At 41.1% G+C, this 27,818-nt stretch overlaps 1 protein-coding gene across 4 annotated transcripts in view; it reads left to right on the forward strand.

Annotated features, from left to right (window-relative positions):
- CUX1 (cut like homeobox 1) overlaps positions 1–27,818 on the forward strand; it is a 399,694-nt gene that overhangs the window by 65,901 nt on the left and 305,975 nt on the right. For all 4 annotated transcript variants that reach the window (XM_074975052.1, XM_074975049.1, XM_074975051.1 and 1 more), the window contains exon 2: positions 7,428–7,538. In XM_074975052.1, the coding sequence (XP_074831153.1) occupies positions 7,428–7,538 (111 nt within the window). The remainder of the gene's footprint in view (positions 1–7,427; positions 7,539–27,818) is intronic.

Below are 27,818 nucleotides of genomic sequence, written 5' to 3' on the forward strand. Positions count from 1 at the left end.
GCCACCATTTGAGCCTTTGGCAACGTGCTCCCTGCTCTCTCTCTCATATAAGATGGTGTTTCTGGTAGCGATAACCTCAGCTAGGAGGGTGTCTGAGCTCAGGGCACTAACATCAGAGCCCCCTTACACTGTGTTCCATAAGGACAAGGTTCAGCTCAGGCCTCACTTGGCTTTTCTCCCAAAGGTTGTCTCCCAGTTTCACATCAGCCAGGACATCTTCCTCCCTGCATTCTACCCTAAGCTGTACTCGAGCAGCAGGGAGCGGAGGCTTCACTCATGGGATGTCTGCAGAGCGCTAGCCTTGTACATTGAGAGAACGAAACCGTTCTGAAAGTCTGTACAGTTATTCGTGGCAGTGGTGGATGGAATGAAAGGTCTTCCTTTCTCCTCTTAATGGATTTTGACGTGGTCACGTCCTGCATCCGTGAGTGCCACAATCTGGCAGGGGTGCCTGCTCCTTTGATCACTGCGCACTCAATCAGGGTTCAGGCCTCAACGGCATTCCTGGCACAGGTTCCCACCCAGGAAATCTGCAGAGCAGCGACCTGGACCTCCGTACGCACTTTTACTACGGAATCACCCAGCAGGCCAGAGATGTTGCGGCCTTTGGAAGACCAGTGCTCCAAATAGTGGATGACTCCGACCCCACCTCCTGAACTTGGGCTTCGGGTCACCTGATTGGAATTGACGTGAACAAGCGCTTGAAGAAAAAACGATTACTCACCTTCTCTTAACTAACTGTTCTTTGAGATGTGTTGTTCATGTCCATTCCAATGCCCACCCTCCTGCCCATTTGGCAACTGGAATTGAGGGCAGGTCGGGTTGGTTCAGCAGGGCCCTATATAGGGTGCCATGAAGGAGCGACTCCAGGGGGCGCCCAGGCCAACCCTATGGATGCTGCTAGGGGAAAAATCTTTCGGGTGTCATGCACGTGGTGCGCTCACACACCTGATTGGAATGGACATGAACAACACATCTCAAAGAACAGGAGTTATGAGAAGGTAACTGTTTTTTTTCTATCAAGATGTCTTTGTTTTGGATGAAATTGCAAATTGTGTGTTTCCCTTCACTATTTTGCTGCATGCCTGGAGAAACATGCCAAACATACAAAGCAGTTTTTTTAGCTAATCTAAAATATTTTATTCTTCACAGTGTAATAGACTCCCCCACACTCGTCTCCTGTTGCAGGACTGGTGAGAACTGTCATAGTTTAAACCTTATTCTCTCTCTTCTCCCCACATCTTATCAGCAAGCGGTCAGTATATTTCTGCTGGCATAGTTAGTAGGCTGCAGAAACATGTCAAACATATAATGCAGATATCTTAGCTGCTGTAAGAAACATTTTCTTTTTCAGTTTCCCTTAATCAGGTGCAACTCCTTTTCAGGACTTCTTTTTAGAGATGCAGGTTCTGATTCTCCTTCCCTTATCTCCCCTGCAGCGCCCAAAATTAAATTGTTCTTCATACATCCTCCCCACCCACCTGTTATCTCTCTCCAGTCTCTACCAAATCTAGTATCTATGCACATTCTCACCATAGATTCTTTCCTCTAACTTCTCCCTTCCACCCTCCTGTTTCACTCATTGCTAGGGGGAAGGGAAGGAGCTGGGAGAGCAACAGATTGGAGATTCTTGGTAATGCACGGTCTTCTCTGCTTGAAGTTCTCAGCTTCTTTCACCCTTCTCTGGAAATGTTTAACTGTGGGTGGGCTGGGGAGTCCTCTTGCAGTGTTCTGAATACATAGGTAGCGTCCCCTTTCTGAGAACTCTCTTCCCAGACAGAGCAGTAAGAAAGCCATCTAATTCCAGAAGAGTCAGGTGCTCGCACATAGTGCTTCTGGGCAGGGAGCTAGAAATACTGGTTGCAGTCCTTTATTACAAAAGGGGATTTTTGTTTGCGTGCGTGCCAATGAGCGTGTATGATCTGCTCAGTGTTCTAGCGGGTCAGTGAGGGCTGCAACTGGCTGGCACGCTTTGAGTACCAAGGGAATATACCGTTGCTTTCTCTGTTTTTAACATGTTAAATAAAAATTAAAGGAAAAAATATTAAAGCCTAATACAATGATATTCTAGTGGAACTTCATAATTGTCACATTAATACCAAACAAATTCATCATGAATTTGTTTAATGTTACAGTGAATACCAAATTAACCTTGTGTAGTTTGTGTGATGTATTTCTGATAGAGCATAAAAGAAATATTTGATGTTGATATTTGAGGATTCCTTTTTAACAAGGCTTACATTTAAGAGTATAATGCTTTCTTTTCCTTGTGTTCCCCCATTTCAAAAGTGAATGTAATGTTGGTGAAAGGTTCATGGACAGCTCTGGAGAGGATGGTCATTTAGCTAACCACAAAACAAGTGTAGAATGGGTAATAGAAAACACCCCATATTACCTCTCCAATCTGCCCTAACTTGGTGTGACCAACCATGGGGTGGAATTAGTTTAGCTCCATGTCTCTGAGCTCGTTTCTCGACGTTTCTCAAATGAAAAAGTGTCCTGAGACTCCAACTCATTTTGCATAGGCCGTTGAACAGTGGTACATTTTGGATACCCTTGACTAAAAGTTTAGTAGCCAGATTTGAATTAGTGAACCTGGAGGTAATGGGCTCTGAATCCCCTGCACAGACTGGTTCCCAGTATAACACCTTTATGGTTTGGTTTCTGTTGCTTTTAATCTTGACAATTTTAGGCTTCAAAGTTGTGGGGAATTGTTAGACAACAAAAGAATATTTGGTCTGAGAGATTGGCATCCTGTAATTTTAATGGAACCTCCAATATTTTTCTCTTTGTAATCTTAAATCTCCTTTTATTGGTTACTTAGAACCTATTGTGGCTGGTGGGCCACAAATTTGTCTTACCCAGAAGGTTTTGGGATCACAAGTTTATCCATGTGGTATCAGTCTCTTACAAGAATAAATCAGTGTATGGTATTAGGAATTTTGCAATAAGCCCAGCCTCTCCTGAGACATTCCTGTGTATGCCACAAATGTGGGAAAATCTTCCGTAATTATTGTATTGTTGCACCTAGCGCACAACTAGTTTTTCCAATAAATGGACTTTGCAGCCCTGATGTCTAAATAGTTATGATCAAGAAACGAAGAACAAATTAAGATGGTTCAAGTTTCGGGCTTGCCAACCTTGACAATGTCTCTTTAAGATTTCATTAATTTCTATTCTTCTACAACTTTTTTTAGCTAGAGGACTGGATACTTTGCTTGTATGAGTGTCTAAACTATTCATGACAGGTTTCAGAGTAACAGCCGTGTTAGTCTGTATTCGCAAAAAGAAAAGGAGTACTTGTGGCACCTTAGAGACTAACCAATTTATTTGAGCATAAGCTTTCGTGAGCTACAGCTCACTTCATCGGATGCATACTGTGGAAAATACAGAAGATGTTTTTATACACACAGACCATGAAAAAAATGGGTGTTTATCACTACAAAAGGTTTTCTCTCCCCCCACCCCACTCTCCTGCTGGTAATAGCTAATCTAAAGTGATCACTCTCCTTACAATGTGTATGTATCTATTCCACATATCTATTCAGGGGACACCATCACAGGGCCTAATAACATCAGCCACACTATCAGAGGCTCGTTCACGTGCACATCTACCAATGTGATATATGCCATCATGTGCCAGCAATGCCCCTCTGCCATGTCCATTGGGCAAACTGGACAGTCTCTACGTAAAAGAATAAATGGACACAAATCAGATGTCAAGAATTATAACATTCATAAACCAGTCGGAGAACACTTCAATCTCTCTGGTCACTCGATTTCTGATCTCAAAGTGACTATCCTTCAACAAAAAAACTTTGAAAACAGACTCCAATGAGAGACTGCTGAATTGGAATTAATTTGCAAATTGGATACAATTAACTTAGGCTTGAATAGAGACTGGGAATGGTTGATTCATTATAAAAAGTAACCTATTTCCCCTTGTTTATTCCTTCCCTCCCCCTCGCCTCCCCCACTGTTCCTCAGACGTTCTTGTTAAACCCTGGATTTGTGCTGGAAATGGCCCACCTTGATTATCATACACATTGTAAGGAGAGTGATCACTTTAGATAAGCTCTTACCAGCAGGAGAGTGGGGTGGGGGGAGAGAGAACCTTTTGTAGTGATAAACACCCATTTTTTCATGGTCTGTGTGCATAAAAACATGTTCTGTATTTTCCACAGTATGCATCCGATGAAGTGAGCTGTAGCTCACGAAAGCTTATGCTCAAATAAATTGGTTAGTCTCTAAGGTGCCACAAGTACTCCTTTTCTTTAAACTATTCATAGCGCTTTCTATTGTTACTCATAGACACTGGACCAGGACATTACACTTTCTATCCACTGTGTCAAGCTGTCATTTCAGCAGCTTGGGAGTATTGATACATAGTCTCTCATCTCTGCCATTCTCCTTTTTTCCTGGGCATGCCCTGTATGTTGAAGGGTGGCATAGCATGGGTACTGGTTTCTCACCACCAAGGGATTCCTCTGTGCAGAGGAAATTCTCAAGAGGCTGGATCAGCTGCCTTAAAATCTGCTTTATACCAGTAGACTGGCAGAAAGCAAACAGGCCAGAAGGAGTGTCTAACCTACTATCTAACTCCTCTACTCTCATAGTGCAAAATAAGATCTTTGTCTGAAGCAGTTCGTCACTTTGTTCCTCTTCTCTAAAACTGGAAGCAAAACACTGTATTGACAAATCTTCTACTTCTCTATTCTTTTTCTAATTTATTACTAATACTACTTAGTAGACAGCATTTGCTTGATATTTTATCTACTGCAATTCTCTCCAGTGTCATCAGTTTTTCTTCTTGCTTTTAACTTCTGCTTATTTCTAAAATATAGATTTCCAAATCGTTGTCAGTACCAGATTTTATTTATATTTTTGAAAAGCCTTCTGTTTAGCACTTATTGCTCTTTATTGTAAAGTCTAACCACATTGGTTTCTGTTGCTCTTTTGTCTTGCATAAAATTAACTGGGATGAATTTCAAATGTGGCTTATCCAACTGTTAAGTATTTTCCATTTTTCTGCAATAGATTTCATATACTGTATATTATAGAATTTCAAACCAAAATCTGTTGGAGATATTGCCTTAACATTTTCCTTAAAGTCAGAAATATTGAGCGGTGGTGGTGGTTTTTTTTTTTTTTTTTTGAGTGTTATGTGGATATTTGGATCACTATCTCCAGGATGGTTCCTAGTTCAGATATATCATATTTTCTAGGATTAAATTAACTATGGTCTATATGTAATAGTAAGAAACTTAAGATATCTCTTTGTGAGGAAGTGAAAATTAAGAAAAAAACACTTGCATCCTTCTGAGTTGGGTGCTGCAACAGAAAAATCTCAGACCCCGTCCTCTTCTCCCCCCCAACCCCGTTGAAGTTACAGAATCATGTAAAATATGTGCACATCAACCCAGTCTATGCTTCAGATTTGTTGAATTAGTTTGAGCCTAGAAGTAACAGAAAAGAGGCAGGATTTACACATGAGAGAACCAATAATTTTAATCCAGATTTCTTTCACAAAATGTCTAGAAAGAGGCTCAAGAGCTAAAATCTTGGCCTTATATTTTTCATCTGGTGGTGTCAATCTGATTTTTTTAATTGATATTTGTTGATATCTAAGTCTTTCATTCAGTTTCATAGGATTGGCAATTTCTGCCCTGGAGAATAGCAGAGGTTCTTTAGGCCAGGACCAAGGTTTATTGGCAGAGTTATGCGGAGAAGATGGTTCAGAACCTGTCTACATTATGCCTCACTTTAGCAAGTCAAAATGAAAGAAAATCAATTAAAAGTAAAGAAAATATAGTGCCAAATTCTCTCCATAAATGCATGGATATAGCGCCTGTTGACTTAAGTGAAAATGTTGCACATATCTGAGTGGGAAAGTTAGTATTTTAAATATAACATTTAAATATTGCAAAAGCAAGCAGAGTGATGCAGAATGATTTGAATAGTGTTGGCTTATATGCTGATAAGTGACCCATGCAATGCAGCATGGTTTAATTTGAAGTATGATGTTGAGTACAGAAGAAAGATGTGATGGTGGATAGTATGTTGAAATCATTTGGGCGAAGCTTGGCAGTAATGTTACGGCTGTATTGGTAGTTCTGTTTACAATAAATTGGTGGAAGTTATTCTGGCATTCGTAAAATATGACTACAGATGAAGGATATTGTGTGGTGTTCTGGTGACAAAACAATCAGCAAAGGGATAACTACAGTTATTGATAACGTGAGGGGGACAAGTTCCAATATGAAGCAGAGACTGAGGAAAAGATCATTTGGTCTTTAGAACAGAAGGAAGTCTCTTATTGAGGGATGTCCCCTAATTTTAAAAATTTTGTATGGAGAAGAACATAATGATCCCAGTGAGCAGTTTGTGATCTTAAAAATAACTTTGAAGTAAAGCCATCATCGGTTGACGTTGAGGAAGAACTCGTACTTCAGTTATTCAGACATAGCTTTTTCACTCAGAATAACTAAGACAGAGAGTGGTTCCAAAGTCGGCAAACGAAACAGGTGATGTAAGCCATTTAAAAATGGAACGGACTTGGACTTGAAGTAGACACAGGACTGTCTCTAGCTATTCTGGAGCCCTATGCAGCCTCCCCCCCCCCCCCCCCCCCCCGTAGGGGGTGTGAGTGGGGCCCCAGGCCTCCACAGGGGGCAGGGGGAGGCTGGCTTGGGGGGTAGGGGGAGGGAACCGCCCCCCAGCACTCACCAATGGCGCGGCAGGGGCCGCGTCACTGCACTTTCTGCTGCCGGTGAGTGCAGGCCCGGTCCTGCTGCGGTCCTCGTGGGGGCAGAGGCAGAGCAGGGCAGGGGCTTTGGGGAAGGGGCAGAGCAGGGGTGGGATGGGGGCGGAGCAGGGCAGGGGCTTTGGGGAAGGGGCAGAACAGGGACGGGATGGGGGTAGGACTGGGGCGGGGGCCATGGGGAAGAGGTGGGGCAGGGGCTGTAGCAGCACACAGCTGCGCAGGGCAGCAGGAAATTTGATGCCCCAAATTTCCTGGTGCCCTACGCAGCTGCGTACTTTGTGTATGGGTAGCGATGGTCCTGAGTAGACATACTACATTAGTTTGATTTGGGGATTATTATGAGGTATATGTTGCATTAGTTTTGCTTCTGGTATCTTACTATATTACCTTACTATTGTATAACCCTAAATGTGTTTGAGAAAATATCTGTTTGATTTTCCCACATGCAAACAATAGTCATTTTTGGTTTCAGGACAGAATTTAAATTCTGTAGCACTTAGTGTTTAATTACATTCAAGGGAAGTAATTTCTGGAGGTTGGTATCTTTGTTCTGGGAATTCTTGAGAGGAGTCGGTATAAAGGCTTATATTTTTATTTATCTGGAGTAAATGACCTTCTCTTCAACTAAGAGCAATTACAATCTTGCTGTTCCTTTTCTTGACAGAGAGAGCTTGATGCCACAGCAACGGTATTGGCTAACCGACAAGATGAAAGCGAGCAGTCTAGAAAAAAGCTTATTGAGCAAAGTCGTGAGTTCAAGAAAAACACTCCAGAGGTAATGTGAAAAGCTACTTCACGGTCATTTGACTTTCTTGATGTAATATATTTTAACAAGTACTTGTAAGTAAATATATAATATAAAAAAAAAACTAGATTGGATGAATGTGATTCAAGGATTTTCTTTAGTGTGTTGCTTAATTCACCACCTTAATTGTTACTGATATATATGAGGACTCTTTGTTAAGACTGCTTAAGTGTTCTATGATTGTTGAAATATGAATTGAATTTTTTGGGCTCTAAACTTGAACACGGTACTTAACATAAATGGCTTGTTTACGTTTCATAGTCTAAAACTCAGACGTTGCAAAAATCTTTTTTTTTGTGGTAATCCAAACTTTATCACTCTACATGCATGTAGACCCTGGCCTTTTAACTCCTTAAAGATAAATCAAGGGTGAAATTTCAGCTGTGCTCTGCATTGGCCCATCTGTTTCCACTGAAGTCAAATGAAGTTTTACCATTGACTTCAATGGGAACAGATCCAGGCCAATGCTCAGCATTGGGGCAAAAGAAAGTAATACATTAGTGGGCAGAAGCGGGCAAAGCTATGGAGGGGGAGAGGTCTGAGTCAGGGAGGGTACAGGAGATGGTGTGGGGCAGAGGGGATAAACATCTTTTCAAAGGCTGATTTCTCAAATAAGCAAAGTGTCTGGAAGTTGATGGAGGATTTATACGTGCATTCTGCAAATTTTGTTTTTCTCACCTTGCTATGAAGAATAAAACCTCAAATTCCCCAGAATGCAAAAATGACTTTCTGCATTTGTCAGTTTGTTGGCTTATTTGGAGAACTGTCCCTGGCAAATTACTTCACACACTGACAACTGTATTTTTATCAAGCAGAAGCAAAGTCTCTCAGTAAAATTTTAGTAGATTGTCTGGCTGCTCATACTCAGAGGAAAGCCCGGCATTCTTATAGGGGCATTGTTTTCCCACTCCGTTTTTCAAGTCTGTGGCTTGCTTCTGCAGTAGATAAGCAAGACATACAGGTAAGTGAATAGTTTTTAATATGTAAATCATATAGAGGTAGAATTTAAGATTTTTTTAATAAATAATTTTTTTAATAAAAACACAATACTGCAGCCTATTGTTCACTAATGTTTTCCTTGTCTTCAGAAGTAGAGATGGATTAGATCCAAAACAATGATTTAGATCATCCTCAATATTTGGGGAAGCTTGGATCTGTTCCAACTTTTACAGCTTGGGCTCATCTCTCTTTGTCACTGCCAGATCATATTCTTCTGTGAGCTTGTATAGATTTCTTGGTGTTCCTTTTCTCTCTTTCCTCTGTTGCTATGATGTCTCCTTTTCAGTCTTCTCTGTGTTGTACCAATAAATTAAAAACCAGCAGGATCTTATTAAAGGGAAAAAGGCAAAATACCACATTTATTGTGAATACAGAAAGAATCATAGTAAGCAGTTAGTTACAGCTGTAACATTCCATTCAATCTCATCTTTATTCACTCATTCATTCATACAAACACACACACACACACACACAGGTTCTGCAAGGTTGTTATCATAGTAAGCAGTTAGTTATAGCTATAACATTCCATTCAATCTCATATTTATTCACACATTCACACACACACACACACACACACACACAGAGATTCTGCAAGGTTGTCATCATAGTTACCAGCCTTAGAGTTGCTCATGCCAAGCCACTGGCCAGGTGGCCTGGACATGAGGAGGGAGCAGGGCCTTGTCAGATGCTCATCTGATGCTCCTGGAAGTTGGTTTGCAGAATCAGACCCCAAAGTTCTCACTTTTTAGAGTCTCTTTTTATAGGAATTTCTTCCTAGGCCAGTCTGTGGGAATTGCTTCATCATGCTGTTGCTGAATCAATCAGCAGATGGCACATTCCTGACGGCTCCGTGCTGCTAGATGTTATCTTGTTCTTTGGTTCTCCCATTCTTGAGGCTGTTGGGTGGATTCCAGTCTGCCCTCCGGGGGTCCTCTGGTTATTTCCACTTGACGCCTTCTTCAGCCGATGGACACTGGATTCTTAGGCTGGCACCTCCCTGATCATTCAGTTATTATCCACACCAAGCATCCATCCACATACATCCTCTATCTCTATTTTAATCACAATTGTTAATACAACAAAAGGGCGGGGAGTCTCTGGGTGCTGTGTCTGTTGTTAGAGTATTGCTTTGAGTCTCTCTCTGTGAATTGCTTTGAGAACAGACTCTGTCTTAGAATGTACTAACGCAATTAGCAGCTTGCAAGTTTCACATACAGAGGGAGAGAAACAGTACCAAAAACCAAGAGACCTCTTAATTAGTAATACCCTGGAATTTAAACTATGGGGAATCAAACTCATTTGTGATTTTAATACAGAACTTCTTTAATATGATCCAACATAATCCCCCTTTTGACACTAAGATTTATAATCGTCAGTGTCACTTTCTATGTAGCCAATTCAAGAGAAGGTACTGTGAGGCAATTTGAGTTTGTGATTCCAATTCATGCCACATACACGATCCTAGTGATGTATCTTTACTACAAGGTTCTGGGGCAACAGGCAAGGTGAGGCACACCCACTTTTGAGGAGTCCATTCGGTACAACCTCTAGTGTCCAATAGCTTCCCTCCCTCCCCAGCCCACTGGCTCGAGGTCCAGGGTAGCCAGAAGGATCCCATGTGTAATATGGGGAGTGGGCTAACCTTCAATACCTTTGCCTCCAGGGACTGTTGGTGTGCAATTTTGACAACAATTTCTCCCATTAACAAGTCTGGTTTTACAATACTGGAAACATATTGAATCCATTCATATTGATAAGTGTCAAACAATGATCTCTTTCTTTTTTAACAAATGCATCAAACCTTAATATTTCCCAATATGACCCAGAACATTTTGTGTTCCAAAGTAGCTAGTGCACGTTTCTGCATTTCAGTGCATCCCATAGCTATGGCTGTGTAGTTTCCTATTTCTAATTTTTTTTTTTTTATGCATAAGCCATGTGGTAGTATTAAGCCATTGCCAAAGATTCCATCGGGCTTTTAGGTTACCCAGACCAATTTGGACCAAGTCTACGTTGGCATGTACTTGTTTTTGTATCAGGCTGTCCTGTAGCTGGGACAGAAAGCTTAATTTATTTTTAAGTTCCTGCAGGTCTTCAGTATTTTTTTTTTTTAAACACACAACAGTGCTAGCAACAAGACAAAACACAAGACAAAACATAGAACACAAAACACAATTTCTATTGTGACAGTAGATTCATGGTTTTGGGTTGCTTTTCAGCTGGCATTAGCTTTTCCTGATTTTCTGAAAGACAAAAAGAACATGTTTCTACCCCTTTTGGGGTGGCAGATTATTGCTTAAAATATTTCTTTTACAAATACCCTTGCTGATTGCAGGCAAAACAGAGGAATTGCCCCTGTATTTTCCTGTTTTTGTTCTATAGGCAGGCCAGGTTTCAATGGCTTTTATCTTTTAAGGGTTATGGGGAAATTATCCCACTGTTTAGTCATTAAATCCCTGAGTTTTCCTTCTTATACAGAAGACCAAGTTTATAATGTTTTTCCTGCTGTGTTAAGCTTTAAGTTTTATTTACAGGTAATAACTGAGAAGCATCATTACCATACGACCTTAAAGGGTTTTTCCAAAAATCATACACACTATATGTTGTTACAGGGATACTTATTATCATTAAATTTATTAAAATTATCTTGTTATCCCATGTCTTTTATTTAGACAATTTGTTTGCTGACCAGGTGTGTCCTTTATCTGCAGCTCCTTTGTGCTGCTAGTTCTTTCCTTCCTTTATCATTTAGGTAATTTGCATTTTCACAGACACTTCCTGCTTTTGGATTTAAAGCCATCAGCAGCTCAGAGACTCTATCTTAAAAGGGACACAATCAACTTTCACCAGAGTTTTGATTACTTTTAACTTCTGCTTCCAAAACACACAGCAATCTGAAAAAGAAAACCCAACCTATTGTGGCTCCCTTTGGAGCCCTAATAGCATTTTAATTAAGTAGCATGGTACGTTTGCATTTCTTTTGCCCCTTCTACAATATACCCTGCACATGTTCTGGGGCAAATGCACATTCCTTCCATAGTTTAACTTCTATAACATTATCCAGATCCATTTTTACATAAGGTGTCACTATTCCTTTTTTTTGCTTGCAGAGGTTTCATGTACCTTTATCAAAGTGACAGTCTGATTACTCAGAGCCATTTTAAGACTCAGTGTTTCTCACATTGCTTCTTTTTGTTTTGTGCACCTCACCCCTGCTGTTGCTTCAGAGAGGCACTGTTTTTTTAATTTTTTTTTTCTACAACTCTCATCTGTTATTTTGTTACAAAAACAAACAAACAAACAAAAAGAATCGAGAAAAATTTTTTTTTTTATATTCTCCTGATTTTGACTGCCCAGCTGCAGCCACAACTTAAAAACATTTTAAATTTTGTAAAGCATTGAGTTACCTTTTAAGGGTTGAATGCCAAATCCCAAAGCCAAACAGCACTAATTACCTGTGTCTAGCAAAAAGGTCTGTCAGTTTTGCAACTTTGAATTAAAGAGTCAAATGGATTTTTAGTGGCATTATTTAAAACAAAAACAAAACCAACTGGTCCTTAGAACTTTACATATTTACACACACACAGATAGATACATACACATTTTCTTTTCTTTAACATCCCTTCCACGTTGCTCTGTTTTTTTTACATCTTACATTCCCTTTATACATTTGAGGCAGTTAAGTTCCAATAGAACCCCCTTATGTTCTTTTAGCAAATTTGACTAAATTGTCCAGTCAAATGATTTTAATCAGTTTCTTTTGCCTGGCTAATTTACAGACATTCCTCTGGAAAAGGGCCCATTTTTCCCTCAGAATGGCTGCAAAGAAACCAAGAATGCTCTTTCTCTAACACTTTTTTTTTTTTCCTTTTTAACATTTTCACAAAGTTTAGCTGCTTAATTCCCTCCAGCCTCTGCAGAGTTAACTTTTTTTTTTTTACTCTTTCTCTTTGTAATTATGCCTGGGGGTGCCATACATAGGACCTTCTCCCCCTTTACCTGCCTCCCTCCAGCCTCTGCAGAATTATCTTTTTCACTCTTTTTGTATTCCTGGAGTGCCTCTTTCACTATTTTCAGCTGGCTTTGGGTATTTGTAGCCAGCACCTTCCAATTGTCTGCTCCCTTTTCCGTTTGTGCCTTTTCCTCTTTACATGAAGACAAGCGGAGGGAAGAATCCTTACATGCCTCCCACAACAACCAAATTGCTGCTGCATCTCTTTTGGCAGCACTAGAAGGTTTGTATATGAGGATATACTGAGCCAATCTATCCTCTAGGTCCGAAATAGTGCAGAGATCAGCTAGGGCTTGTTTAGTCCAAGGACTGTGCCCAAATTTTTGAAGGTTTTGTTTAAAAGGTGTAATTTCTTTAACAAAAGGTGAGGTTGGAGTTCCTTCTGACTCCATTCCTCCCTCTGGTACTGGCTTACCCTGTTTTCTTTTAAACATCTTAACATGGATATTTCAATCTCTTTGTCACTGCTGGTATTACTTAGCAAGTGACACAGCCTAGATTCTGAAATCATAGCTTAATCTATGCGTTTTTCCCCTGCTACCTTCCCGGAGGCCAGCAGGTCCCCTGCTACCTTCCCGGAGGCCAGCAGGTCTGGTTAACCTATTTCTCCCTGCTACCTTCTCGGAGGCCAGCCGGTCCGGTTAACCTGTTCTTCCCTGCTACCTTCTCGGAGGCCAGCAGGTCCCCTGCTACCTTCTCGGAGGCCAGCAGGTCTGGTTTAATCTGTTTTCCCTGCTACCTTCTCGGAGGCCAGCAGGTCTAGTTTAATCTGTTCTTCCCTGCTACCTTCTCGGAGGCCAGCAGGTCCCCTGCTACCTTCTCGGAGGCCAGCAGGTCTGGTTTAATCTGTTTTTCCTGCTACCTTCTCGGAGGCCAGCAGGTCCCCTGCTACCTTCTCGGAGGCCAGCAGGTCTGGTTTAATCTGTTTTTCCTGCTACCTTCTCGGAGGCCAGCAGGTCCCCTGCTACCTTCTCGGAGGCCAGCAGGTCTGGTTAACCTAATAGAAATGCCTAGCTCACTAGAGCTGGCGGTGTGCACACCAATATTTACAATAACTGAGGTTTTTTACCAATATTCCCCCTTTCGCAATTCTCCACCAAAATGTTGTACCAATAAATTAAAAACCAGCAGGATCTTATTAAAGGGAAAAAGGCAAAATACCACATTTATTGTGAATACAGAAAGAATCATAGTAAGCAGTTAGTTACAGCTGTAACATTCCATTCAATCTCATCTTTATTCACTCATTCATTCATACAAACACACACACACACACACACAGGTTCTGCAAGGTTGTTATCATAGTAAGCAGTTAGTTATAGCTATAACATTCCATTCAATCTCATATTTATTCACACATTCACACACACACACACACACACACACACAGAGATTCTGCAAGGTTGTCATCATAGTTACCAGCCTTAGAGTTGCTCATGCCAAGCCACTGGCCAGGTGGCCTGGACATGAGGAGGGAGCAGGGCCTTGTCAGATGCTCATCTGATGCTCCTGGAAGTTGGTTTGCAGAATCAGACCCCAAAGTTCTCACTTTTTAGAGTCTCTTTTTATAGGAATTTCTTCCTAGGCCAGTCTGTGGGAATTGCTTCATCATGCTGTTGCTGAATCAATCAGCAGATGGCACATTCCTGACGGCTCCGTGCTGCTAGATGTTATCTTGTTCTTTGGTTCTCCCATTCTTGAGGCTGTTGGGTGGATTCCAGTCTGCCCTCCGGGGGTCCTCTGGTTATTTCCACTTGACGCCTTCTTCAGCCGATGGACACTGGATTCTTAGGCTGGCACCTCCCTGATCATTCAGTTATTATCCACACCAAGCATCCATCCACATACATCCTCTATCTCTATTTTAATCACAATTGTTAATACAACAAAAGGGCGGGGAGTCTCTGGGTGCTGTGTCTGTTGTTAGAGTATTGCTTTGAGTCTCTCTCTGTGAATTGCTTTGAGAACAGACTCTGTCTTAGAATGTACTAACGCAATTAGCAGCTTGCAAGTTTCACATACAGAGGGAGAGAAACAGTACCAAAAACCAAGAGACCTCTTAATTAGTAATACCCTGGAATTTAAACTATGGGGAATCAAACTCATTTGTGATTTTAATACAGAACTTCTTTAATATGATCCAACATCTGCTTCTGAACAGGAATTTCATAGTCTACTTCATCAAACTCTGCTTTCTTTGTCAGAATTAAAAAATAAAGCGGGTTAAAAAAAGAGATAAAGGTAACTTATGCAATTAGTGCTTTCAGAGACAGAGGAAGTATCTCGGACGTGACAGGGCCAACCTGTGCTTCCTCAGCTGATTGTTGGTATAGAAGTAATTTTTCTCTAGGTAGGGTCCCTATGGGTATCCCGGTGGGTGGGTGGGTGTGCGTGCGCGCGCGCACCACACACCCTTGATCATAGATTTTTATTAGGAGTGTCCATTTGGTTTTGCCCTCAGTTCCTTCTCAATTGCCTGGGCCCGAGACAGAGATAGCATGTCCACCTCCATAGCACTTGGGACTCACCCAGGTAGCTAACGCACTTGCAGTATCCATCGCTAACTGGGATGGCCTCTTTACATGAGAGGCAGCATTTAAACCCAAGTGAATTGGGCATGCCCCTCACAGGGAGAATTTCCCTGCAGGGAATGGAACAAGCCTATTACCAAAGAAGTTTTTTTTTGTTTGTCTCCCCCCCAAAACGCACGCACGCACACACTAAACTAACTACAACTAATAAACCAGCTAGCTAATGTAAGGAGAAGCTCCATATTTGCCGAGGTAGGCAAGAAGTGAAACTTCTGTCTAGCCCTGAAATCTAGGGTCCAGAAGAACCAAAAACTCAAACTTCAACTCCTCGTGATGGAGCGTTCCCCCGATCTCCTTTGGAACCAGGTCGGGAGCCTCCTGGCCATCAGTCTTCAGGAATTTCTACCCCCACTTCCACCTCGGTGCAACATTTTCCTAAGAAATAGAAATCCTCAGAGCCTTCCTTCAAATCTCAAATCTCAGAAAACCAGATCTAGTTCCCTTCTTGGGGCTTCTCCCTCAAAAAGACCTTGGTCTCCAGTCTCCTCAGAGATCTTCGAGGCTTGGTACAATAGAGGGGAAACACTCGTTCGGTACAGGGGATGTGAGAAAACAGGGCTCTAGGAAGACCCTGCATCATTGTCTAGGGATGGCACCAAACATAGAAGATCAGTACCATCAACTCTGACTCCTCTTTCAATGCTCGTACCAAGTGTCACGGTACCACGTAAGCCTCCAGCCTCATTGTTGCAGCCTTGAAGTGCCTTATGCCTCTTGTATAATCTGAGAAGGACAAACACTCGGGTACTAAAACATCTGTTGGTACTGCAGGACTTCAGATACCAGAGAGACTTGGTGATGGCTTCTGATCCAGAGTCTCCGTTGCTGACAGGTACCAAGCATATTTCTGTATAGAGAACCTCTTGGTAGCAGGATCCTTTTGCATCCCCAGTACCGTCACACTCTCCATCCACCCTTTCCTCTGGGAGCTCCTTCATTTGAAGAAGAGGAGGATGTTGATGATGATTTCCCCTGTGCTGCTTCCATTTCAGTGCAAGGTTCTCCGATTATACCTTACACTAACCGTCTCCCAAAGGGACAGGGAAGATGCTCCAGGACCTTATCAATCCTGGTGGGAGTAACCCTGGATTCCATCCCATCATATGTATGGGCCTGGCTGGGATGATTTAGTTGGTGTTGGTCCTGCTTTGAGCAGGGGGTTGGACTAGATGACCTCCTGAGATCTCTTCCAACTCTGATATTCTATGATTCTAAATGGCCATATTGGGATCTCTGGGCAGTCTATTGCTGGTAATTCTCTAGGGTCCAGACCCTATCCTATAGGGATGATAGGGAGACACAAGCTTCTCTCCCCACACCAGCAACAGGAGGAAACATTTGAGGAGCAGGATACCAGGGTGGACAAAAAAGCAATGCCTCAAACTACCATCTTGTCTTCACCAGATGAAGCCTTGATTTCTCCCTCACCATTGGTGGCTGATGATTTTTGACAGTTCCAGGAGTTTGTTAAGCAGGTGGCGGTCTCTCTGAAGATACCCCTAGAGGAGATCAGAGAACCCCAACACAAGCTCTTGGACATTCTGCACTCTGACATACCATCTAGAATTGCCCTCCCTATTAATGAGGCTCTGTTGGAATCCACTAGGACCATCTGGCAAACCCTCTCTACAGTGAAACCCACTTGTAAGAGGGTATCCCTACCAAGGACTCTGAATTCCTCTTCTCCCACCCACCTTGGTACCGCCAGTGACAGTAGCCCACCTGGCACAGATGAGGTCTCCACCTCCCCCAGCACCACCACAGGGACAATCAGTACTGGAGGAATTCCACTGGACAAGGGACCACTGCATGACGGAGGCACCCGAGTCTCAACCCCTCGGTACCGACATCACGGTACCGACATCACTGATATTCTATGATTCTAAATGGCCACCACAATGGCCGTATTGGGACCCTGGGGTGGCAAAACTACCTGCTTTGCGAGCTTCAAGCTTCGTCCAGCGGCTTCACCCTAGATGAAGCAGACATGCCTTCACCACCGTCCATGGCAGATAACTTCTGATTTATCGAGGAGCTGGTGAAAAGAGTAGCGGATACCCTCCACATACCACTGGAGGAGGTCAGGGACACACACCAGCAGCTCCTTGATATCCTCTACTCTTTATCGTCCTTGAAGATCACCCTTCCAGTTAATGAAGCCATCTTAGACCTGGCTAAAACAGTGTGGCAAACCTTGTCATCTGTTGCCCCAATATGCAAGTGTGAGGAGAAGCAATATTATGTCCCCACAAAGGAATCAGAGTTCCTTTTCTCCCACCCGTCACCCAATTCCATTGTGGTGGATGCCGTGAAATCCTGTGACAACACCATTCCAGGGCAAGGCCCTTTTGGGGGGGGGGTTGGAAGCGCCTTGATCTCTTTGGCAGGAAGGCATATTCCTCGGCAACCTTACAATTCCACATTGTCAGCTATCAGGCGTTCACGGCAAAATACAATTACACAAACCGCAATAAGCTGAATGACTTCACTGATAAACTGTCATCATTCAGGAGGGACAACTAGTGGCAAAAATATTGCTACCATCAGTCCCCGACACTGCCGACACGAGAGCTAGATCCATCTCTTCAGCTGTGGTGATGAGGCGAGAGTCATGGCTCCACTTGTTGGGATTCCCAAATTAGGTGCAGACCACAGTAGAAGACCTCCTGTTCAAGGGTTAAAAGCTCTTTGCTGAGAAGATAGATGCCTCCCTCCATACCTTGAAGGATTCCAGGGCCACCCTCAGGTTGCTGGGAATCTATATATCGGGACAAAAGAGACGCTTTTAGCCCCGCAGTCCCAATACAGGCTGTATGCAACTCAATTCCTATCATAGCACCATTATGAGCTGCAAAGAAAAAAGGAGAAATACCTGAAGCGCAAGCCATTGGGGAGCCACAATGTTTGACCCAGCCCCCTGCCTCTAAGCACCTCATTTGGTGGGCAGGTTGAGGAACTGCAAGACCACTCCCTGCAACTGACTGTGATTATGCACCCATTTGATCACCATTTGGCAGGGTTCTGCAGTGCCTGGGAACGCATAATGTTGGACAGATAGGTCTTAGAGCTCACCCAATATGACTACTCCATCCACTTCATTTCTCTACCCCCTCCACAACACCTGTCCCCACTCCTCTTCAGGGATCCTTCTCATGAGAGTCTACTACGACAGGAGATAGATCAGCTCCTCCAATTAGGAGCCATACAACCAGTACCTCATCATCTATGAGACAAAGGATTCTACTCTTGTTACTTCCTAATAACCAAAAGAAAGGGAGTTTGGAGACCCATACTGGATCTCAGAGCTCTCAACAAGTTTGTCAAAGCTCAGAAGTTCAAGATGGTCACCTTCTAGATGATCATTCCATCACTGGAACAGGGAGACTGGTTTTTGGCCCTCAACCTACAGGACACCTACTTTCACATTTCGATCCTACCAGCTCACGGTTGATTTCTCAGATTCACTCTGGGACATTACCATTGCCAATACAGAGTCCTTCCCTTCGGACTCTCATCAGCCATGAAAGTATTTTCCAAAGTTCTCTCCGTGGTAGCTGCTCATTTATGCTTGCAAGGGATAATAATCATCCAGGTATGGATAGATGGAGCGATCAGGCTCTGAGGAGACTAAGAGGCTCGTAGAGCTGTCGACACTATGATACACTTGTTTACAGAACTGGGCTTACAGATCAACATCCAGAAGTCAACCCTCACACCAGTGCAACACCTAGAATTCATAGGGGCCGACCTAGACGCTTTACAGGCCAAAGCCTTCCTACCTCACTACAGTTTCCTATTCCTGGTCTCGCTCATAGACACAGCTCAACGCATTGCGCAAATACCAGCCAGACTCTGCCCTCAACTATTGGGGCATATGGTGGCATGCATGGCAGTGATACCACACGCCAGACTCCACATGTGATGGCTCCAACTATGGTTCAGTTAGGTTTACAAACGCACAGGGACAGGTTGGACAAACCCCTGTCACTACCTACCGGGATGAAAACTGCTTAGACTGGTAGAAGGACCCAACCAGTGCATGCAAAGGAATCCCCTTCTCACAGATATCATCATCATTGCTCCTTACCACCGCCACATCTCTAATGCTGACTGGCGTGCATTTAAACATCCTCATGATGCAAGACAAATTGTCACCTATAGGGATATCTCTACACATCAATCTCCTCAAACTCAGAGCGGTCAGAAATGCCTGCGCCCATTTCCTCCTGCTGATAGCAGGATCACGTACAAAGATCCGAACAGACAGCATAGCCTGCATGTACTGCATCAACCATTGGGGAGGGGGCAGTGGAGGCAATGAGACTATGGAACTGGTGCATCTCTCATAACGTCATTTTGTCTGCGGCCTACCTCCTGGGCATTCAGAGCTCGATAGTGGACAGCCTCAGTCGCAAATTCCTGCATGATCACGAGTGGAAGATGCAGCTGTCAGTACTCCACGACCTCTTCACATGATGGGGAACACAGTCCTTAGACCTGTTCACCATTTACCAGAACAAGAAGTGTCCATGCTACTACTCCAGGATGGGGATGGGACATCTTTGGCTCAACAGTACTGTCTTCTGTAACTGACGCGACTCCGAAGTCCCAAACCTCCAAAAGGGATACTGCTCTGAGTCACCTGAAGTGGAGCACCCATAGGGACACTACTTGAAGAAGTTGTTACTCACCTTGTGCAGTAACAGTGGTTCTTCAAGATATGTGTCCCTATGGATGCTCCAAAACCCACTGTCCTCCCCTCTACTTCAGAGTTCTTGTTATGACCCTGTGGTAGAGAAGGAACTGAGGACAGTTAGCCCGCGTGCTCTGGCTAGCCTTGTGGCACAGCACAAGGTAAGACAGTGCACGTGCAGGCCCAACTTACACTGCTACCAAAGTCCTTTGATCAGCAGTGCAGAGACGGAGACACACCTACAGTGGAGCACCCATAGGGGGACAGATCTCGAAGAACCATCTTTAACTGCACAAGGTGGGTAACTACTTCTCTCTTCTGTGATGGACACTGCTCGGGATTCACTAAGAGTGGTGCACCCATAGGGATGCTACTCGAAGAAGAGATTACTTACCCTGTGCAATAACCTTGGCTCTTTGAGAGAAATTGTAGTCAGCCTAAGGAAATAGATATCTGACAGAAAAAACACAGGAAAAGGACATTTTAGTCTCTCCAGAGCATAGCGTTCTGAGTAGGAAGAATAGTCCTTGGATAAATCTTGAGGAACCAAAGCCTTTGGAGGTTGGGAGACAACTAGAAGGGGAAGATAATTACTTGGGCAGGTTTTTAGCCAAAACTGCAATTTTGAGTCCCTGTTACAAAACCTATCCAAGGCAGTGAAACTATCCCTGAGACATACACCAGGGAAGTACAAGGACTGCTTGCTTGGAATTCCCTCTTTAATCTTTCTTGGTAGCCGAAACTCCAAATATATTGTTGTCGATAACAGTTTTTTTAAAAAAAGTAGCTTATGTACAGAATATCTTCCAAGATGAACAAGGTTTGCCTGATCTGCAAATAAATCTACCCTTCCCAACTGAGATTGTTTGAGTTCAGCTTTCTGTCTCCTTCCGATTAAGTATGCAGCAAAGTCAATGCTGCAGTGGCATTGTGCATTACATGATCTCTTTCCCTCACCACAGATTAGTAGGTGTCACTTGCTGCCCAGCTCCCTGCCCGATGCTGTCCAAGATGCCCTTAAACTCTCCTCAAAGTCTGTTGTAAGTAATCTAGTGTTTAGAAGAGCCCTGTGGCAGAGGGCCCGTTCTGCTAAACTGTCAGTGAAACTTAGCATACTAACACTTCTATTTCAAGAGAGTAGACGGGGAGGAGAATCTAGGTGAAGCTTTAAAAGATGTACCAGATACAATAGGGTATCTTCCTTTTATGTACCATGTAAATTATCAACTCTGATAGAAAGGTAATATATTTTCACTATATTATGTCTGCATTCCATAGATGCAACTAGGGAGTTGTCAACCACTACTTATTTGTATTCTGTTGTGAGCAACAGCTAAGGAGGTCGAAGGTTCAGAGGTTTGGCTATCTAATCATAGAGCTGAAATATATAAATTATTATATGCAAAATCATATGAATTGTCACGCCAGATCAGATCACTGGTCTGATTCTAATCCATGTATCAGACAGTGGTCAGTACCCATTGATTTAGGAAAAGATGATGTAACTAGGAATGGTGCATGAAACCCCGTAGTTACCAGTTAAAGCATAACCTTCCCATAGCAAAAGTATCTTCATAACTCACATCTGTGGGTGGTTGGCTTATACCCTGAAGCATAGAGGTTTATCTCTTAGGGAAAAAATATTTTTCCAATGTAATGTAACTAAGGATGTTCTCATCTATATAAATGTCTAATTGTATTTTTAACCCTACAAGGTTCTTGGCCACAAAGTTACCTTGTGGCATTGAGTGCCACAATCATGGAGTGTCCCTTATTCAGTGTTGTTGTTCTAGTCTGTAGGAGCCACAGTCATTGACCTGGACCTCATTTTGCTAGGTGCTGTACAAATTCAAAACAAACAAAACAAGACAGTCCCTGCCCTAAAGAGTTTACAATTTAAGTATTAATAGAGAAGGTAATTCAGATGCTATTTATTCTAATATTCATTTTGTTGTCTAGCTGTATTATATATCCTCTTAATCATATCCTTTCTAAATAGTCCCAATCGTACTGATTAGTAATTTTTGGCATGACACCAGGGGATTTCCTGAGGGTGGTCATTAGGCTGCCCTAGTTCCTGTCCAAATTCCTATGTTAGGTAATTACATTCTGCCTACTTACATATATTTAACTTATGAAAACCCTATCCAGTGCTCTAGGTGCTTCACAGTAAGTTTAAAAAATGTAGAAAAATAGAAGAAATTCCAAAATACAATTAGATATAAATAAATAGTTGAGCCAAGCCTTTATCTATAAGTAGTAAATGTTAAGACTCCCAAGAAAAAAGAGCCAATAAAATTAACCTCATTCAGCCCATTCATCTCTTCGCCTCCCCACCTACCCTTATTAAATCCCTGGAAAAAAGAATATGCCTTGCCTTATGCCCAGAAGATTAGCAAATCCAGATTTTGTTGGATCAAAGCAGGGTGGCGTTTCAGAGTAGGGAATTTCATGTTTTCATTGCAGTTTCTGTTAGTACGTGAAGAATACTGTATCAATCTTAAGCCATTTTACAGTATTACTATGTACCATTAATAGCTTTTGTCTTCCATCACAGATGTGTCTGGACTTTGGTATTGGGGCTGGCTAATCCTCTAACTATAGTCCTAACTATAGTAAAGCATTTTAGAATCCTTTGGGATGAAAGGCCACATTTTTTTTGTTTCCCTCCCATCTTAGTAGTTGATATCTGATTCTCTGCAGCGGGGTTGGGAATTGGTACAGATGTTAATGTAAGGTGTAGTAGCTATTTTAGGGCCAGAGCTGACTATGATTTTTCCAATTTGAAAAGAGAGACTTAATTCCTTTTATTTGGGAGGTGGGGGTTGCTTTATTTAGAGCATTATGAGGTAAGACCATGGGGCCTTCGATAGATAGTCTTGGATTGATTATTTACTTTCTGAATAGGGTAAATTTGGATAATTTAAAATCAGAAAAAATGTCAGTTCAAATTACCATTGGACATCTGTAAAAAACCTTTTTTCAGTTTATTGGGCTCTTTATTCTACTTGACAACGAAAGTTAGCTTTGGTGGTAGTGGTTTGGATAGCTATATACGTGGACCACAAGGTTGCATGATTTGGTCTTTGACAGAAATTTAATTTATAAGAGAAGACTAGAGATGTTTTTTTTCTATGTTTGTATTTAAGATTAAAATGATTTTATTAATATGGATTTCTGTTGTAACTAAGATATTATGCTTGAGACCTTGTTTTTTTTATTAGCCATTCTGAAGTTCCTATATTTATCTGACACAAAAAAAGTAGTAAAATGAGGGGGAAAGAAAGATGAGGAGCAGACCAGCTGAAAATAGTGTCAGATACCGTTTTGTGGTGTGACTTTGTGAGTCATGCAGAATCAGTGTGAGATTTGGCATAAAGGAATTTACTGTATGAAGGAGCTTACCCTCTCATTCTTTAGTGCTTTCTGCTTGCTTGTTACTTTGATCCCTGGTCTCTTCTAAGGATCAGTTGAAGCACTGATTCCTCATTGTGGCCTTTCCCTGTTTCCAGGTTGCATATGTGCTCCATCAGTAAGATTTAGAAGGTCAGGATTACCTTTTAATGCCAAAATTGACATCTGTATATTTATAAAGCTGATCAGATCACAGGGATATGGAAGTGTACAGGGGAGCCATTGAGCACAGCTAGCATAGGTGCATTCTCAGAGTAAACAGCTTCAAAATGGTTTGGGAAATAGGATATTAGAAGTATCCAGGAGACTAAATAAATGAGCACATGAACAGAACACCTTAACACTGATTGTCACGGCCACCTGCTGACCTCATTTCTCTTCTAAATAAATGGAAATTCTGTGGGTGGAAATGTAGTTGCCCTTGGAAAGTATATTGCAATATTCAGTCAGGATTTTAGGAATACATAAGATATATCTGGTTGTTGTTTTTTGCTTTCTAAAGTCTTAGAAAAGCTCTTTTTAGTCTTACTCTTTTTTGTTTTAATGGAAGGTGCTTAATTTGATCAACTCTGCACCATCCTGGTTGGTGGTTGTTATCCACCTGAGTAAAATCTGGAATTTCAGTGTTGCGTTTGTTAATTGAGCCACAGATGCAGCCTAAATTCTACTTTGGACCTGTGCAGTCCTGCTGATGCTGTGAGTGTAAATGAAGGAAGAATCTGTACTATGATTTTTTTTGTTATGAAGGAAAAACTTGTTTTAGTCATATGGTTGTGAACCAAGCTGATCTGTCTAAAAAAGCATCATATGGAATTTGTTTTTTAAAAATCTTTGCACAGCTACGTGTCAAGGATTCAAAATATTTTAAAATTAAAAATCAAAATTACTAAATTGTTGCTTTTCCAGATTACTTAGTTGAGTTACCCAGTCTCCACAGCCAAAGATGGTCAAACTGAACTAAAACAAAAATCTTTTAATTTTTTTTTAAATACATGGGGAAAGGGAGAAGAGGGAGAAAGACGCTTGCTTTAAATCTCTCTTCCCTTTTCCACCAGAGTTAAAAACTTTTATAGATATGTAAGTTTAGTAGAGGGTTTGAATATTATTAGTCATGGAGTATTTTTGAATCTTGTGGGTCTCTCTTATCACTTTAAAACTTTACTGTTTCCTGTTAAGGAATCAAAAGATAGGAATGAAAGAGTAAGATATGTAATTACAAGGCTTTAAGGCAGGGGTAGTCAATAAGCAGACCGTGGCCTGAATCCAGACCACCAGATGCTTTTGAACGGACCCCAAAACTTTTTTATTTACTTCTTTTTATCCATTATTATTTTCTTTGGAGTCTGGACCTTGACTATGCCTTGACCAAAAAGTTTGAACCCTGACAAAAAATAATTGACTACCCCTGTTTTAAAGTATAATGGATACCTCTACTACCGAATAACTGTGTCTTACTACTGTAGGTGTACACTAGATCATTTAGTCATGCTTTTAAATGTCATTACTGTAAATTTTTGTTACTGAATTTGTCTTACGGACTCTTTTACGGAAGCTGTGTGATTGAGTATGTTAGCTCTCTGAAACTATTTTCAGAAGGTTAGCATGTAGATCCATGTCTTAAAATATTAATTAACAGATTTGGTGGCACTAGAAGAAAAAATATCTTCTAGCGGAGGTCCTTTATTCAAGGGTTCTTAAACAATATAAAATACTATTGTTTAGATATAAAGTTCAGATGTTTAGGATACTTATTAATAAGACAAAATTACAAATAGTTGTGAGTTTGCTTAGACAAAGATCTTTTGCTTTTTTTACTTTATTGCAATTGAAGGAGTCAAACAGTACAGCATGTTACATTCACAGTCGCACTCCCATTAAGACAACCTCAGTTTTTCCCATGCATATTAACCTTCCCCACACTATATAACTCATAGAAGATATTAAAAGAAATAAAAAATACAAAATATGCTCTTGGTACCTAGAGGAAGCTAAGCCAGATTCTATGGTAACCAAAGTTTCTCCTCTTATTTACGGCACATGTTACTTAATTCCAGCATTGACTCCTGTGTCATGTTGTACTCTCCAGTATATTGGAAGAATGGCATATTCTTTACAATAGCCAATAACATATTTTCTAACATACTCAAGTCCTCGTAGTCTTATTCTTATTTCTTTGCATCTGCTCAGTTTTTCAGGCTTCACGGAATCACTTTTAATTTTGGAAGGGATTTTAGCAATATAGTCCTGATATTTTTTGCATATACATTGTCAATTTGTTCATTAGCATAATATATCCGATTCACTAAACTCAGTCCACCTCCAGCAGTGGTTTCTCTTCCAGAAGAAAGTGATCACATTTTTCCCAACAAAGATGAAATGATAGCAAAGGTGGTCAGGAGAAGGATATTGGGATGCAGACCTGATTCAAGAAATATCTTTGGATTTAATAGAATTTGAGAGGACATTTTTCATACTGAATATTTGTTTCAGAGATCAGTATTTGTATAGATTGCAATGGGGCATAGAATGCCTAAATTCACTATGTACGTGTTCAATGGCATGTGCATGTAGCTTTGTATTCTAGCAAAAGAACTCCTTTTAATTTTAATTGCAGAAGAGATTAGTCTGGGTTATAGGTTACTAGATAGAAAAGTTTCATTTGAAACATATTTTTCTGCGATTAACTCAGAATATCTTAAATATGTAGACCTTGCCCTTCTGCTTTCTTCACCTTTAAAAAAATCCTTTGATCATTTTTCTTCAAAATGCTTACACCCGAAAAACCTTCCTCTGAGACTGAAAATGTGGGTGATTGTTTGTCCAGAAGTTATAAGCCTCTAAAGAAAGGGGCAGCTCAGATATCATGGACAACATTTTAAGGAACTTCAGGCAGTTAATCACTCTGGAATCATTCATACTTCATAATTTGTATTTATTCTTTTAAAACCTTTTTCTGATTAAGTGTAAACTTTTGACAGTTAAGGAATGCACTTTTAGTGATATCTGTGACATCTCCATTAGTATCAGTAGAAGGGTTTGCATTTTCCACTGAGGTCAAGTAGAATGGTGGGATAGTTTTATTGACTTACTGTGGTTTACAGAGGAATGTACTAATAAATAAACATTTAAGGGTGAAGGTGAGTATTGAAGGTGTTCGTCGATTATTCTTATCACTGAACAATGAAATGAATTTTTTTTTTCAAAAACTACTTATCTCGTGAGGGTTTGAGACCATTATACTTTTTCTTCGCCTTTTTATTGATTAACTTTTGTATCCTGGCCAGGATGAACAGTTGGGGTGGGAAAAGGGAAGATTTAAGAGGAATACATTTTCACGGCCAGATCTTGAAAGCGAATAACCTGATTTTGCAAGGCAGTCAGCATCTTCCAGAAGACCTCTAATGCTTCCAAGATTGAGTAAAGGTGTGGCTTGTGCGGGGGAAAAGGGAATGATGTGATTGAGACATGACAATACCTCTATCCAATGCCATATTTAAGGGGAAAATCAAGTTTCTAAATTCATATTGAGGCTCCTAAAATATTGGCCTGACTTTCAAAACGCGACTTTTCTCTCTATCTTGCATGCACGCGTACTCACAAACACACAGACACAGCAAGAGGCCTAGTCTCCCCTCCAATGTGTGAGTGATAGTAGAACAGATAATTAAACTTCTGATTGTATGTACTTTTCTTCTTAGTTTGAGAACAAACATGCTATAAATCTACTTCATTTCATCCAGTGGGACCACCTCAGGGTCATACAGGTGCAATAGTTTAAAATTTAATTAAAAGAACATGTTGTTCTCATTAAACTTATCACATTGTCTGTCATGAACAACTCTTAGTGGTTACTGGAAAGAAGAAATTGTGTTTCTTCTGACAACAGATATGTGAAAAAGTCACATCTGCTAAACTAGGAGCAGCTATGATCATATTTTTACTTGAATATAGTAAACAAACATAATGAATGATAGGCTAGGTATCACAATTTTGCAGTTTTCATTTGTCTCTCTGTTTAAAACAAGTGAATTCATTTCAGGAATTTTTTTCATAATTATCATTTTTGGATGAAATGTGGAGAAGCTGAATGTTTGGAAGGAAATTTATTTGTAGCTGAGCTGTGCATAAGTATCTGTTTCCACAGATCATCTTTTGTATATGTCTCACGTGTAAGAAACAAGCCCATTGGTAACCATTTTTAAGTAAATTAAATGACACATGAGAATTAGAGGAGTTGAGAGTAATTTTTATTTTAGAATTCTTTTTGCATTAACACATCTGCAGTGTTGATGAATACATGGAAAAACGAAATTGCCCTTCCATTCTGCTGTGTCTCCAATGTGACAATAAATCAACTTTTTTTCCTTTTAAAATGTCTGGCCTTGTAATTTATGTTTGCATGACCCATTACTAAGTTTGCAGTAGTAGGTGTTTTAGTTGGCAGACACAATTCCAGGGATTCTGTGGAACTTTTTTTTTTATTACTGAGCTTTTGTTACTGTCTGTAATTAAATGTGGAAATATATATATATATATATATA

This window comes from Natator depressus, chromosome 17 (genome assembly GCF_965152275.1).
Source record: "Natator depressus isolate rNatDep1 chromosome 17, rNatDep2.hap1, whole genome shotgun sequence".
NCBI lineage: Eukaryota > Metazoa > Chordata > Testudines > Cheloniidae > Natator > Natator depressus.